Source organism: Stylophora pistillata, chromosome 5, assembly GCF_964205215.1.
Source record: "Stylophora pistillata chromosome 5, jaStyPist1.2, whole genome shotgun sequence".
NCBI classification, from domain to species: Eukaryota; Metazoa; Cnidaria; class Anthozoa; order Scleractinia; family Pocilloporidae; genus Stylophora; species Stylophora pistillata.
The window spans coordinates 11,666,785-11,683,054 of record NC_142523.1 but is presented as its reverse complement, the minus strand read 5'-3'; the positions used below and the strand labels follow the sequence as shown (position 1 = coordinate 11,683,054).

General features: G+C 39.4%; 2 protein-coding genes across 2 annotated transcripts in view; both read right to left on the bottom strand.

The window, feature by feature from the left end:
- LOC148730293 (uncharacterized) overlaps window positions 1-16,270 on the bottom strand; it is a 141,050-nt gene that overhangs the window by 122,371 nt on the left and 2,409 nt on the right. The window lies entirely within an intron of this gene.
- On the bottom strand, window positions 12,345-15,038 carry LOC148730294 (uncharacterized). Its single transcript, XM_088759525.1, has 2 exons — window positions 14,384-15,038; window positions 12,345-13,812 (listed from the first exon to the last, which is right to left on the bottom strand). Exon 2 carries the CDS (start codon window positions 13,578-13,580, stop codon window positions 12,948-12,950), a length of 633 nt encoding a protein of 210 aa, XP_088615651.1. The 5' UTR covers window positions 13,581-13,812; window positions 14,384-15,038; the 3' UTR covers window positions 12,345-12,947.

The following is a 16,270-nucleotide window of genomic DNA, read 5'->3' as shown; positions in this document are numbered from 1 at the left end:
ATTAACATACATTAAGGATTACACCTAGTACTTACCAAATTGCTAGCGAACAACCGCTGACAAGGGGTTGGGCATTGAGCATTGAGTCCTGAGTCCGGTTTTAAACTTTTAACTGTCTTATTGACACTTCTATAAAGCACTGAACACTGCATAACTTTAACAGTGCAAGATAAACCTATATTTTTACCAATGAAATCACTGGAATTACCATTTAGCTTAATGACGTCACAGTATCGATATTGAAGAAAAACGTTAATATCTTATGAATAAAGGCTGATAGTTTCGAAAGAAACTGTTTGGGGCTGCGTCGGTGGGAGTAACGAAATAATTTGGATATATCAACAAAGTTGAAATGGTAAATTGGCCACCGTAATGATTACAATCATCCGACGAAGGGCTAACGCTCGAAACGTCAGCTTTTGTAATCATTACGGTGGCCAATTTACCATTTCAACTTTGTTGATATATCCAAATTATTTCGTTAATATCTTACTCGGTATCGTATCGATTCGGAAAATTCGTATCGGCCTATCCTTAGTGCCGTGTATCAAGGCGAAACAACTAAGACGCAAAGAAAGCGCATGGAGTGATATTGCGACACGACTGATGAATTAAGCAAAATTCTAAGAAATTATCCGCAAGTAAAAAGATTAACGAAACACAAGTTGAGAGGTCAAAAAAATATTTTCCAGGTGGAAGTAATTTCTGAAGACCAACCTTCCTCTAAAAATATCTAGTATGTCGGTATAAAGAACATTCTTGCATGGGTTGGTATTTAAGGACATGATAAATATATATTTTGGATACTCGCCAAATCTAGCCGTGCACGTGCGCAGTAAGACGAATACTCCTGAAGTCTCGAACACAATTAAGTTTTTCACGCTACTAGGGGGTCCCTTATACTTTTTACGTGAAGCGTAATTGAGCATTTTTTTTCTCGTGAATCGTGATTTGACTATTTCTTCATTCGTTAATGGTGATTTAAGGTAATGAGATCTTTTCATGTCCACGTGAACGATTTTTTTACTTAAATGTGACCCACAAATTAAGAGCTGAATAAACATCAATCATGAACCATTTTTTTTTTTTATGAATTTCCGGCTATTTTATTGCTGTGGAAATGTACGCATTGTTATCGAACGACTGTGGTTAGGTGCTGACAGGAGATGGAATTCATGTCGATCAATAAAAGTCAGAAAACAGACAGCTAATAGATTTTGAACAACTAAGATGATTATTTGTTTACTAACCTAGCAATTACTCTTTATTGTTAATATCTAGTGGATTCACTCTTTTGTTATTAAGGGGGTGTTTTCTCTTGTCTGTCCTTTGTCTGTTAACATTATTCATTTTCAGATGTGTTCCAGTTAACAAATGGTAAACACCACAGCGTACACTATTGAGTTATGGATGTACGCGGGAGGTTGCTCAGCACGAAAGAAGCGTAAGAGTCGCTCGAGGCGATAGCCGAGAGCGACTCTAGCTTCTTGAGTGCTTAGCAAACCTCCCAAGTGCATCCTTAACTCAATAGTGTACGCTGTGGTGTTTACCATTTGTTTTATAACATAACATTAACACATTGTAGCTAAAGAGTTCCCTTTTATTTAACAAATCTTACGTGACCAGAAAAAAACAAGCGCGCGCGGAAAAATAGTCTTTGCATTTGCTCACGTCAGCAGCGTACACCCATGGGCAAATGGGGGACGCTAAATTGACCAATCCGAGCGCGCGCTTTACTTTGGTTATGTTATAATCGGAAAAGTGGACGGAATTCTTCTCAACGGTCCCTGAACACGTGATAACCACAGTCTCTTTGGTAAAGAGCAGCGTTTTGCAGGGTTCAAACAATGGAAACGATGGACTTCATCAAATTACGTCTATTGTTTTCCTGTTAATCCCTTTCAGGTCACAGTTTACTTGCAGTGTCTGATTAATGAGGCTAATTCTCCAGCTCCAATTTTTAACGCTGTTTACAGTATTGATTGGGCACATCAGATGGCTGGTTTATCAAAAATGTCTACTCACCCTCTGGTTTCTTCGATGGTTAACGCATCTCAGAGAACTTTGGGTAGGCCAAAGGTCGAAAAGGATTCTGTGACCCCTAAGATCGTGAAATCCAAGGTAACAGATAAGTTTCTAAGTTTCTGTCTCTTTCTGATCTTAGATCAGTCGCCTATGCTTAATTAGTTACCGGGGTTTTTCCGTTTTAGTGAATTATGTCACATAAAGGCCTGCGAAGTAAAGTTTTTTCCCTTGTACGTTTTTATTTCCTTAGAATCTTCCTAGACAGACCAATTCCGAATTGGATCGTGGATTATTATCGCAAGGTCAGACCTTCCAACTTGTCCTGTCAAGGCTTTAAAGAACTACATAACAGCTTCACAAATTGACCTCTTTGAAGATTTACCTGTGTTCAAAGCCAGAGCCCTTGCTACTCCTCGTTCTAAGCAGAAAGTACGGGGCCGGGGGATTAGTAACTCGAGAACCAGAGAACTTATTAAAGAAGCATATTAGAGAACTCACAGACGTCTCTAAAATTGATATCCATAGCCTTAAGAGCTGGAGGAGCCACCTCTGCAGCTAACGCTGAAGTTCCCGATCGGCTTTTTAAGCGACAGGGTCGTTAGGCCAGCGAAAACGCTAAGGATGGCTATGTTAAAGACAATTTAAATTCTCGTTTATTAGTGACACAATCTTAAGGAATCTAAATAACACGTTTAGTATTTTAAGACTGTACCCGGCCGCTCGGGAGAGTGCTATCCATTGGGCCGGGATTTTTTCTTCCCCCTCTTTTACTGCAGCGAGCGCGGTGGGGTTTTTCATCCAATGGATGCTCGTTGGTTTTCTCCCAGGTTCTGTCTTTTCGTAGACTATCTTTGTTATATTCACCTCTTATAGCTGCTGTGTTGGTTCTTATTCATTATATATGCAGCCTCCAATAAGCACGCGATAGCAAACATGCGGTTATGTTTTTCTGTTGATGTCACGCACGGTTACAGTGGTATGAGGGAATTTAGACGAGAGCATCAATATCTAATGTGCGAAATTGTCTTAAAAAACAACAAATAACAGCCGGCACTAGTCTCCAGAAATTTTCGTATATTTACTTTGTTCAGTGTAAGAACGTTTACTTTTGAAAGTTTAGCTTAATGTGTTACGTTCTCATAAATGTTACCACGTTAGTATCGATCGCGATTAAAGGTTGGGACGTGTCAATCAGCCATGTACTGACGATTTGACCTTGGTCGAATGAAGTTATATACTTTCAGTTCGAGTTATCAGGGTAAATTTGAGACAAAGGAAGGAAAAATTAGTTCGAGGTTAACCAAGCCTTAAGTCCTTGAAGAGGGGCCGTAAGGGAGGGGGGGGGGGGGGGTCACGCGCACAGTTCACGGCAATTAAAAAACGCAAATCACGAAACACGATAATTAATTTTCGAGTTTCACGGTTCACGGAAAATAAATTTACACATGAGAAAGACTTGTCGCCTGACCCTATATATATAGTATTGTTGACAGTCGTTTTAATGTATTTCAGAAAGCGCTCAACTCGTGATTGTGTCGTGATTGGTAATGTCAGATTCGGTTTCACAGCTTTGCTCTGCAGCAGACCGGCAGTCGCTTAAGATTTCAGTCTCTCGTTGAATTCTTCAATCTCTCTGTCACTGTCACACTGTGCCACGTCTCCAAACTCGTTTGCACACGCCGCTGCCTTAGGGCAATTGTCTTGAAATCTGTAATTGCAAGGTAGTATAAAAAATACACGATCCACTTGACTACTGAAGTCTTAAAAGTTTTAATAACTGATATTATCATTCAATCTTGAAAGTTAGCAATTAGAACTGATATTATAAATGTGGATTCATCTTGTCTTGTGACTATCGGTATAACAACAACTAAATACGCCGTTTTGCAAAAGATCTTAATATACATCGAGAAGTAAATAGATCAGAGGATCTTTAACAAAAAAAAGGAAAAGAAATGTTTTACTTAGGCTGATGGTGGCCGATTGGTTAGTATAATATCACAATCTTACAAATAATGTGAAGGACTCTTACATGTTGTCTAACTCTAAATCACGATCACTGTCATTTCCCGCTGATATTCCTTTAGGTGAACCGACGTTTCACATTACACTTCCATCCCTTTGACTTTCTTGATCTCCTCCGCGGCTTCCACTCTTCTTCAGGAAGGCTTCCATATTTCTTTTCATTCCAGCTATTGTTGCATTGTTTCTTGGCATTATCTTCCTCGTTTCGACGGTTTTGACAAGCTATATTAAAGTGTTCTGTAAGGCAGCAACAAAAATATGACCTCCAGTAATCTTTCCTTTTTTTAAGAAAGCAATGAATTTTAAACACCTGCTTTATTCTTTGACAATACAGAAGTTCTCTGGATGGTCATCTCCAGTGGTTTTCTTTTAAAATAAAATTGATGATGATACTTCAAAGTAAAACTTCCGAAGCTTTAAATAGAAATGTTTCTGCAGACAAGCTTGAAGGATAATGCTCAACATTTTTAGTACTTTTTTTAAAGTATGGAGCTTAAGTCTACGGAGTCCTGTCCGTTAGTACAATCTTTAACTTCTGGCAACGACCACACCTTACAGTAAATTCATTGACCGCTGTGCTATTGAACATACTGGCCAGAGCTACAAACACATTGAAAGGCTAATTCACTAAATACATTAAAGACGATTTAAATGATCATCGTTATCATCATCGTCTCCATTATAGTAATAAAATGATAAAGTTTTAGGAAAAATCATGGCTGTTAATAATAACAAAAATTCTTAACGATTTCTTTTGGTCGCACATAGCCAAATTTAGATCATCCAACATCTTGGTCTGTCGTTCATTTCGCTCAACACTTTCGCCCTGTTTTTGGGCACTTTACAAGGTGGTCGTCCTCTACCTTTAATGCTGACCTTTTCCTTCCACCTCTTGGCTTTCGTTTGCCGACTTTGCTCTTTTGCTGTTCTTCGCCACCAGCAACTGTGATATTTATCACCGGGGAATCTTTCGAAAAGACGATTTCCTTTTTAAGAACATTGACTGAAAGAAAATAATGACAATAAAATTAATTAATCAAATAATAATCTTTTGACTACGTCCTTTTTATCTTTTGTCTATCTACTTTGACATTTATATTGGTGTCATTTTTTCTTGGCAGTTTCAAACCCCACTCCAGTCTCTTTCGTAGTCCATAAAAATAAAATTTAAGTTGCGTTTAATCGAGAAAAAAATCTGTCCGAATATTCTCTTCTTAGTCTTCCTAGGTTGTTCCTATTCTCAGGTCTTCTCATTATTGTCAACACGCCCTTTTTGCAAAGCGAGCGATCAAGGATCATCAAGAAATATCTCAGGAGGTGTGTTGAATATCGCCTCTAACGACCCTAACCGAAATCACGGCTCTCATCAATGACTCACTTTCTGTATAACTTCTGAGAAAATTGTCGATTCTTAAGCGAACTTTAATTAAAATATGTAGGGGGGACTGAATAAAACTTTTCTAGACTTCTAGTATTGTAAGGGCCTGTTTACATGGAGATCGGGTGACCCTTCTAAAAGGGGCACCCTCTTAGAAGGGTAACCCTTGCTTATTGTATTTTCCGGCTTGGTTTACATGAGAGTTAGGGTCACCCTATCTGCTTGGTGGGGTAACCCTCCTGCGAGGGCCAACTTTTTGCCATGTAAACACTTGAGGTAGGGTCACCCTCCTAGAAGGGTCAACTTTTGTGGGTTCAGTTTACTGTCAGATTGCCGCGAAACTCTGTAATGGCTTCGCGCACGTATAAGCCCGAGGAATATTTTCGCCGTTCTGTGGTGGCCAAATTGTTTGAACAGCGTTCGAAACAGTCGGAGGAACACAGTGTTGACATTTCGAAAAAAGACATAGATGATCATGAATTAGTGGTCGACGAGAGTACCATAGAAAGCCGCTCGACTCGGAAAGATATGGAAGAAGGCTTGCCACGTGAAAAATCAAAGAATTCACAGGGAAAACGAAAAGCGTCCTTCGCCACTGCTCTGTGCGACCATGATTCCGCCAAATTCTCCCTCGGCGACAAAATGGCTCTCCTTCGTACATGCCTTATTCGTCGCATTGCAACATTGTACTGGGCGGCTACCTGTTGCGCCACTCGCTCTTGTCGGCGTTTTTCTATTAGGGGATACGACAGCAAGAACCCACAGCTCTGAAAAACCGCAGCCAAAGAGGCAAGCGCAAGGAAAATTGAATTTACCGCCAAAATACTTCGTTTGTCCGCCATTTTAGTTGTTTTGTACTTAGCGACCGCGCAGTTATCTCCCTCGGTGCCAAATTCAATAATCACGATAGCCCTGGGGACAAGACTTTGCATGTAAACGGGGGCTATCTGTTGCCCCTTCTAGAAGGATGACCCTCCTAAGGGGGGTCACCCTATTTCCTTGTAAACAGGCCCTATGAGATGTAAGAAATTAACGCGAATTAAAACAATTAACACGAAAGTATGGATATCAGATACCTTACACACGTGACTTTCAAGTAACACGTGTCATAAATTATGATCTCTTATCAAATTTTCATGATGAAAACACTAACCTTGTAAAACTGCAGAATCGACAAAAAGCGGCCTTTTTATGTTCCACTGTGCTTGTGTATTGATTGAGAAAGCTTTACTGCCTTCTGCGCCTTTGGCTAGTCTGCACAGCTTAAGATCAATAGATGACCCTATTCCCCGCTTCTCAACTTCGGCCTTGAGGCCCGCGTGTTCAACAATGTGCCTTTTCAGGGCATCAAGGGAATTATGTTCTCTTTTCAGGGGAATTCTGATCCTTTCCTTTCCCCCAAGAAAACTGAAAGATCCAGGAGATTTGGGATCAACGAAGTAGACAGCCCCTTCTAAAACACGAAACGGCTCTTCGCTGACTTCGCTCTTCGACATTGTGAGTCGTGAGAAATGAGGACAAGACGTCAGACAATGAATGATCTGAAGACCTGATCGTTGGCGTCAAAGGTCGCATCAGCTTTATTTTTGGATCAACGGGTCATGCGAAACCCTATTGTTTGGTCACGCAAGCTGAAGAAAACAGACACTGCGATCACCTGGAGAGTTCCTTTGTGGGGTCTTCGTAGCCGTTCACGGAAAAAGGTCGTTTTCGTGTTTGTTATCACGGGTATCGGAAAATTACTTCCTGTTTCACGTATCACGACAATCATATCATTCACGGTTCACGAATTTTAAAACTTTTAGATTACGAATCACAGGAAATAAATTAGTCCGATCACGTTTCACGTGAAACCCCCTTACGGCCCCTCCTTGAAGTAGATGACGATTAAAATAGTCAAATCGAAGGGAAATCGGATCAAACTCGAGTTAGCGGGTGATTGGAGTTAACCGGGTTCGAGTAAGCGGGTATTTACTGCATTAAAAAAGCAATGCATAATTTCTCGACTTGGTGGAAAAACCAAAGTTTCATCATTGCAGCACATTCAGTTGAGAACAGTGAGAATAGTTAAATCAACGCGAAACAGTATGAACTTTATTTTTGTCCGATCCTTTTTATGAAAAAGTCAGGTTGGTGATTGAAAACTGATAAAGACAAAGTGTTTTAGAGTTTTAAGAAAGAAATAAATCTGTTGGCTTTGTCATTTGCAGTTCGGATCGAACAGACAAGCAGAAAGACTACTGCATTATTTCAAAGTAATGGTACTTCGCCAAACTCGTCCAAGCGTTCCCTTCGATTTCTTGATACGTTATGAGAATTCATTAAACATACCGAGGCCAAGAAGTTTCAACATGTTTTTACTGATAACTCAAGCTCCTAATTTTTACCGAAGAGAAGAAAAGTGGTTCAGTCTTGAAATCATCGATAGAAACGCGAAGGAGAACCAAATATTTCGAAAACAGAGAGGCGTGTTTATATCGTGATGTCCTCTACAACGCTTCTATTTCTACAACGTCAAGTAATTAGAAGATGGTTCATACAATAGATCATTTTGACTCACATGACTACCAGCTATACAAATTTATTCAAACACAAAAGAAAAATTTGCAGCAATGTACGAGTGTAGGTGGACAGGGATGAAATAGAGACACACAGCGTGTGATGCTAAGTGCAGAAAAGGAGCTGAAGCGAGAAAAAAAAGTTAAAAAGTCCACTAATTCTTGTTTCAAACAAATCCAGATTAGCATCTCATGAAATGGTTTTGCCTGTTTTCGAGAGTAAGCTGTCACCTATCAGGTTTATTCAATATCTCTTGCCTGGCGTGAAATTCAAATCTAATTTAACTGAATCTACATTCTTCCACTGACGTTAAATTATTGATGCGATTAACGTTTCCTACAAAGTTCGAGTTCAAATTGGAAAAAAAAATCCAAACTAAACGTCATTTGTATGGGAGTAATTTAATAAGACGGCAACTGGAATTTGAAACATTTAAAGAGAAGAAAAATTTTGTAAGACCAATTTGATTAACTCATAACATGTAACACCGTGGCTCATCGTTTCTTTCTTCGATTTCCACATCACTGACCATATCAAGGCCATAATCAGCGATGGATACTCTGTGAAAAATGTTATGAGAACCAACAGATAATAGTCGACCTCGAACTACACGAATCGTTTCTGAATGCTATCTACCATATTTGATATGTATAAAGGGATACTTTTGTCGGATCCTTTTTATGTGTTTAGTCAGTTTGTTCATTGAAAACTTAAATGTTTTGAGAAAGAAATAAATCTATTGGCTTTATTATTTGCAGTTCGGATTGAGCAGACAAGTAGAAAGACTACAGAATTATTTCACAGTAACTTCACCAAACTCGTCCGAGCGTTCCCTTCGATTTCTTGATACGTTGTGAGAATTCATGAAACATACCGAGGCCAAAAATATTCAACAACTGATGAGTCAAGCTCCTTACTTTTTACCGAACAGAAGAAAACTGGTTCAGTTCGCAAATGATCGAGAGAAACACGAAGGGGAATCAAATATTTCGAATGCGCCGAGACGTGTTCGTCTCTTTATGTCCACCACAACACTTTCACTGAGACACAAAAGAAAAATTTGTAGCAATGTACGAGCGTGGGTGGATAGGAATGAAATAGGGACACAAAGAGTGTGATGCTAAGCGAAGAAAAGGAGCTGGAGCGAGACAAAAAAATATTAAAAGCCCACTAATCCTTTTTCAAACAAATCCAGATTAGCTTCTCATGAAATGGGTTTGCCAGTTTTTGAGGGTATGCTGTGACTCGTCAGGTTTAATCGCCATCTCTAACCTAGCGTGAAACTCAAATCTAATTTAATTGAATCTACATTATTCGACTGACGCTAAATAAATACGTGTAACATTCCCCAGAATGTTCGAATTCAAATTGAAAAAGAAAACATCTGAACTAAACGTCTTTTGTACAAGTTATAGAGTAATTTCATAAGATCACAACTGAGATTTTTGAAAACATTTTAAGAGCCTGAAGAAAAAGTTTGTAAGAGCATTTTTCAATTTAAGTGTTTCATTGTTCCTTTCTTCCATTTTCGCGTCGCTGATCCTATCAATTCCATATTCAGCGATGGATTATCCGTAAAAAATGTTTTGAGAACCAACAGATAATAGTCGACGTCAAACTACAAGAATCGTTTCTGAGTTCGATTTGTCATAAATGATATGTATCCGGCGGTAATTTGATATTTCTTTTTATAAAGTTGCACTTGTGAGATCCTGTTTTCAATTCGACCTAGCATGGCAGGTAACTTACTTCAGAAAAGATGAATAAATGAAATAACTGTGTGATTTCATACTTCTACCAACTGTTCCAGTTACCAATCTACAGTAAAGCTTAGGCAAGTCGAGCTTCCAAAGGAGACGAAAAAAATGGTTCAAGCCAGAGGAGGTCCGAGTTATCATTATTGGTGTTGAAATTTCAATCATCCCGTTGATAATTTATAAAGAATCATGTACATGCCATTCGTGCTCAATTTTCATATAATACGTTTGTTGAATAAGAACGTTCAAAGTAGATAGTTCATCTAGGTGTGTCACGTTCACATTCATATTACCACGTTCATAAAAATCGCGATTAACAGGATGGGACGTGCCAATCAGCCATGTTCTGACACTTTGACGTTCATCGAACGACGTTATCAGGGTAAATTTGAGCCAAGAATGAGTAAAATTATTCAAGTTAACCGATTTCAAATCCAAGGTAAGTCGGATCCTGTTCGAGTTAACGAAAGTGGGGTTCTACCGTATTGAGAAAGAAAAACAGAATCTCCTATTGCAACGAAACTTTTTGCAGTGAGAGAACAGTCAGCATGTTTAGTTCAAAGCGAAACAGCCTGGACTCTAATTTTCTCCAGTCTACTTTTTAAGTTTAAGAGAAATCAGTTTTTGCCTTTCAAATTTGACAGAGATCAAAATCTGTGAGTATTGGGAAAGCAGTGAATCTATCCGTTTTAACATTTTCAGTTTGAACAGACAAACATAGAACAATGCAAAGTATTTTCCCAAATCGTCCGAGCATTCCATCGGATTTCTTATTATCATAAATCGATAAAAGTTACCGCTTTAGAAGTTTAGGGGACTGATGAGACGTGCTTCCAAATTCTCAGTAAACAGAAGAAAAGTAGTGAAAGTTTTGCAATCTTCGGCGGAAACGAAAAGGTGAATCAAATGTTATCCAAACCAGCCATGCCTGTTCATCTCGTGATTGCCATTACGATGCCTCTGTTTTTGAAACTTTAAGGTGGCTCGTACTAGTTTCCTCGCGCGGGAAACAGACAACTCTTGCGTCACGCACGAGAGGAACGTCCAAGAGAAGCGCGAGGACTATCAAAAATTAGCTGTCAATTAACTTCCAATGGAGGGGGGGAGGGGTCATAAGAATACTGCAGAGCCTGATGGGAGGATCAGATAAATTTTTCGTGATACAACTAAAATCCTCTAAACCCCCCCCCCCCCCCCTTCCAGGCAATAAATAACGACTGGTTTCTGATCATAACCCGTGTTTACATCATTCTTTCATTTGTCAATAATTTGAAAAAACTAATTTCGAATTAATTTGGTCCTCTCGAATTTCCGCAGTCAGGCTTAAAGTGATCCATGTTCCCTTAGAACTATATTTGATTATTTGCCTCAACCATTGAAAAACTTTTGGTTGCATAACCCTGCATTTGCTCTCGATATGACTAAAATTAAGGCCAATTTTGCGTTTCCGAGCAGCACAGCGAAGCATAATGGTGGTTGTTTGTATAGGTAGATACCAAACCTTTCGGGAAAGACATGGTTGCCATGGCAATCTAGAGAGAGGCCACACCCTACTAATGACTAAATCAATTTTTGTTCTAAGCTTCTCAGATTACACAAGGCTTTAAAAAGAATCTCATGGCGACGAGCTCTCTCAACAAAGAAAAAAAAATTGGAAACATTTGTTAAAGGGGTTTTGACGGACTCGGCTAATAAAAAACGAAAAAGAACAGCAAAAGTAGCCGTAGAATGCATGCTTAAAAAGTGTAAAAAGAAGTGTTCTGTGTGATATGCCAAGGTGGCGTTTGAAGGTTGCTTTTAAGTAAGTGTGAAAGTCTTTGCTGAATTTATCCTGCCAAGCACATTTTCACTGAAATATATATTTTTTGCGTTTTATATCGTAGTAAGTGTTAATTTTCAATCAAAACCACATGTCCCTAAAAAAAACTTCCCCACTGCGGAATGGGGATATAAAAATTTTTTAGATCTTTTCAAAGGTTCTTGTAGTGAAATAGTAGCCGCAGGTTTCTCTTTACTACAAGGTTTCTCAACGTTTCCTTTGATAAAAGTTATCTCTGTACCACGATGAGCATAATCAAGAAAAACGCCTGTAAACAGCACACAGTCTGAACTCAACTGATTTCTTCATTTTTGGTCCATATTTCCTCAGAATGCCAGAGATATGTATTAAATGTTTCTCTCACCAAAAGAGTTATAAGTGTATGCTCAAACGCTTAACAGGGTCTACAAAATTTGCCTAGCCCAATCGAAAAGCTAACTTGTATATAAAAAAAAAAAGTTATTTTAAAACAGCTGTTTTTAAGTTACTGGACAGAAGAGATAGAAAAGGGGGAGTGGAAGGACCCCTCTTCTGGTTGCCATGGCAAACAGTCGTCGCAAGTACAAACTGGGAGTATGGAGAATTGACTGCCCATTAGGGAGGATCGTTGAATACAACAGGGTCGTGAAGGGGGGGGGGGGGGGGGGGGAGAGGAAACCGGTAAATTGTGACACAACCAAAATCCGTCGACCCACTTATCCAGATGATAAATCCTGACCGGTCCTTCAATCAAACTAGAAACTATGCATGTCAATCAAGTGTCCTGAGATAGCTTATTAGATAGATAGTTTATTACCAAATAAAATACATTGCAGCCATAGGCTGAATTGCGTGCTTTTCACAATCTTTGATTATATAAGACTATATAAGACAACCAATTACAAAAATGCTACGACTTAAATAAAATTACTAATATAACAACTATAACTAATATACAGCAGTGGAATAGCTAAAAATCTAGGTTAGCACACGCGCACATAGCCGGGGTAATTGAAGATTTAAAACGATCAGTGCGAAAGCGCGGCATGTTAAAAACGCGCCGGTGTCTAGTATTGTAAGCTGCAAGATGTCTATCTGGCAGCAAATTATATAATTTGTGAGATGGATTTGAGACAGACAAAAACAGATCCATACAGAATTTAATGCGTCTGTCATAGAGCGAAGCTAAACCGTGCTTTTTCAAAGAGTCATGGTATGACAGTACAGGTGAAATGATGGATAATGCGCGTCTTTGGACCCTTTCAATGTCATCACTAAGATACGCAGGTAACGCATGATGGAATATTTGTGCGCAGTATTCCAGAACAGGACGTATAGTTGTACAATAAAAATTAATTATGTCATCAGCTGGGACGCTGGCTCTCTTCAGGAGGACTAAAAAGTATTATCGTTTGTTTGCTCTTTTTATAACATCATTGATGTGGTTGTTCCACTTAAGGTTACACAAAATAGTCGCGCCTAGGATCCTAGCCGACTCTACCGTCTCTAATTCTTTGCCATCTACCAAGAGGGGAATGAAATGGTGTTTCTGCCTTTTGTAGTCGATGACCATAACTTTGCATTTGTCAGCGTTAAGCTGCATCTTCTGTGCTTTGGACCAATCCTCCACCACTTTAACAGCGGTTTGGGCGTCACCTAATGCGTTACGCGGGACGATCTCTGCCACCGACGTGTCATCAACGTACTTCCAAGTTTGACCTTGGGGAATTCTTAGATCGATTATCATGTTTAGCAAGAAGAGCCATGGCCCCAATTTTGTTCCCTGAGGTACACCAGCTGGTACGGGGCTCCACTCAGAGAAACAATCAGCAGATAATTTTATGCGTTGGTAGCGATGCACTATGAAGTCGACAACCCAACGTGCTACACCTCGAGGGATATCAAGACTGTAAATTTTATGAGTGAGCAGTTGATGGTCAATGTAGTCAAAAGCTTTGCGGTAGTCAAACAGGACCACACTGACTGCAGATCCCGTGCCATCAGTTGCGCGCGTCCAGTGATGGAGCATGGACGTCATGGCTAGGGCCGTGGAGGATTTCGGTAAGGCTCCAAACTGGTCGGGATCGATAATTTTCAACACAGCCGGACCGATAAACGCAGATACCACGAAGTCTTCGGCTAATTTGGAAATTATTGGTGTGAGGTAAATGGTTCGTAAGTGCTTGTTGATGACTTCGACAGGTTTCTGTTTAGGAATGGGTACCACATCCACCAGATTCCGAGACGGGGGAAGTTGTTGCTCAGCAAAGCTACAATTAAGGATGGAAGTCACTGGCTGAGCTTTAAAGTCAGCATATTCCCTAAACACCCAACTAGGTATCCCATCGGGACCCGCAGCCTTGCGGAGGTTCAACTTTCTGATTGCGGTCAAAACATCGACCTCAGAAATGGTTACCACCGCCGAGTTCGCTTCGAACTATCTCATTACTCGAATTTGACACATTCTAAATTCTAAATATCCCTCACTGATTGACCCTGATTGAGTTGCTTCCCTCTGCATTATTTGGTAAATTTGAAATTTTACTAATGTGGCGTTTTGTCGTTTCTCGTTTATGTTTGACTGATTAGCAGAAAATCGATTTAATAACTTCTTAACGAAAGTTTCAGTTATACTCCACTGCAGATTTTTTCTATGAAGGAATAAAACTCATTTAAAGTAAAAAAGAAACAAACAAACAAAATAATCACGAAAATAAAAACCAGCAAACAAAACTTAAAGAACAAAACGGAAAGCAAAAAGGCGAATCCACAAGATAATTCCCGCAAGATGTTTAAGCTGCATAGAAACCTGCAAAACACGCTATAAAATCATAAACTAACCTGAATTAAGAGCATCTTTCTCAATGAACTTGATTTTATAAACTTGTTCATGATCAATAACGTACCATGCCTCTCTTCTTTCTTGATCGTCTGGTGGGTGATACATATGAAAAAAATTACAACAGTGTAAATGTAACGTTGAAAGAAAGAACGATACAGATTAGTTCGGGGAGGGGGGATCAGGAGGGGAAGGGGGAAAGGGGGTATGGGGGGATTATAGGGGATCGGAGGGAAGTGGAGAAATATACGGGTTTCTATCACCATATCTTCGATTCGGACTAAAAAAACTTCGAAAATTATTCCAATGTTCTTTGGGTACGATTCAAATTCATTTCCTCTTTGAGAAGTAGTAATTTCCTATAGATGAGTCAGGATAGCTATAGAACAGCGAGGGTTTGGTCAAAAACGGAGGATAAAGGTACAAAATCAACTGTTTTTTTTCTTTCGTTCATCTACCTTGTACCTCTGTAGGAGTCTCTCTTTCCGCGAGAAAAACTGTTTGAAAGACATGCCAAAGTATTGCATGGAATATCCTTCCAGCGCATAACTGATTCGACACATAAATAGCACACGCACATCAACAATTGCGGTTTTTTCAGCACGGTAAACTATTGCCTTTTTTCTATTTCTCGGAATTGAGCAATGTCATTCTTCCCCTGAAATAAATTTAAACTCCAATTCTCGGCAAAGGAAAAGGAACAATTTTCGTAAACGCAAACTTAGCCAGTACTCGTAAACTTAATTGTTATGATATTATAGGAATTATATGAGTACTACAGTTCCTAAACGAGCCCCGGGACCCCCCTCTCCCTTTTTATTTCAAAACTTTACCACTTTCTTTATTTCAAAACTTTCCCCTTTTTTATTTTCAAATTTTCGCTTCCATAAGATAAACAAACAAAAAGTAAAGTTTCACAAAAAATCTCAGAGCAGGTTTCAGAGGAATGAAATCAGGGACCGGCCATTATTTATCGCCTGAGGGGGAGGAGGGGGTCAGAGAATCTTGACTGTCATAATTACATTTATCTGATCCCCGGTAATGCTTTGTAACATTCTTCTGACCCCCCCCCCCCCCCCATCAATGAAAAGTAATTGGCTGGCAGTCATTTTTGTATAGTTCTCCCCCTTTATACTCACTCGGCGACGACTAGTTCCCTCTATGTTCTCCCTACAAACCAAATGATCGCCCATAATCCTCCACCCCCTCCCCCTTCAGTCTATAACTAATGACTCTGGTTCCTGAATAAGAGATCTAAAACAGCATGGTGTAACAACTTGCTAGGAGTTAAGAAAACTGGTATGGTCCATAAATGATATGAAAAATGCAGACAGCCGTATTTATTGTATTTCAGTCCTTTGAATTCTAAATGAAAGATTCTGACTCAGTGTTAAAAAGCTAAAACAGTTCCCTTGGCAAAGCAGGGCCGCCGTACAAGGAAAAATAGGAGGAAATTGAACATGGGGGTAAGAGTTCCATAGAACCCCATACATTAATTATGCGTAGATTGTTGCAAAGAAACCTTTATATTTAGTCTTTATAAAATGGAATGCATAATTAATGCTGGGGTTATATGGAACTCTTTCCGAACATGGGTTCAAAGTGTGAGAAGACAGCAAAGTGTGATTGTTAAATTAAATTAGATCATAATCTTTGTTCAGGGATCGGTCATTATTTATCAAAAGGGAGGGGGGTTCGGAGTATTTTGGTTGTGTCACATTAAAACAATTTCTCTCCCCTCCTCTTCGCCTTAAGGCCTTTTTTTATTCTAACGATACCCCCACTAATGGGCGGTCAATTTCCAGAATTTTTTTTTAAATTCTATATTAAGGTTTTTGATGCTCTATTATAAAGCTAAAGCAGTTCCTTTGCCAATGCGCAGCTGCCGT

Coding starts and splice junctions, on each gene's coding strand:
- LOC148730294 (XM_088759525.1), bottom strand. CDS start 13,580: ATGACGTCCATGCTCCATCACTGGACGCGCGCAACTGATGGCACGGGA.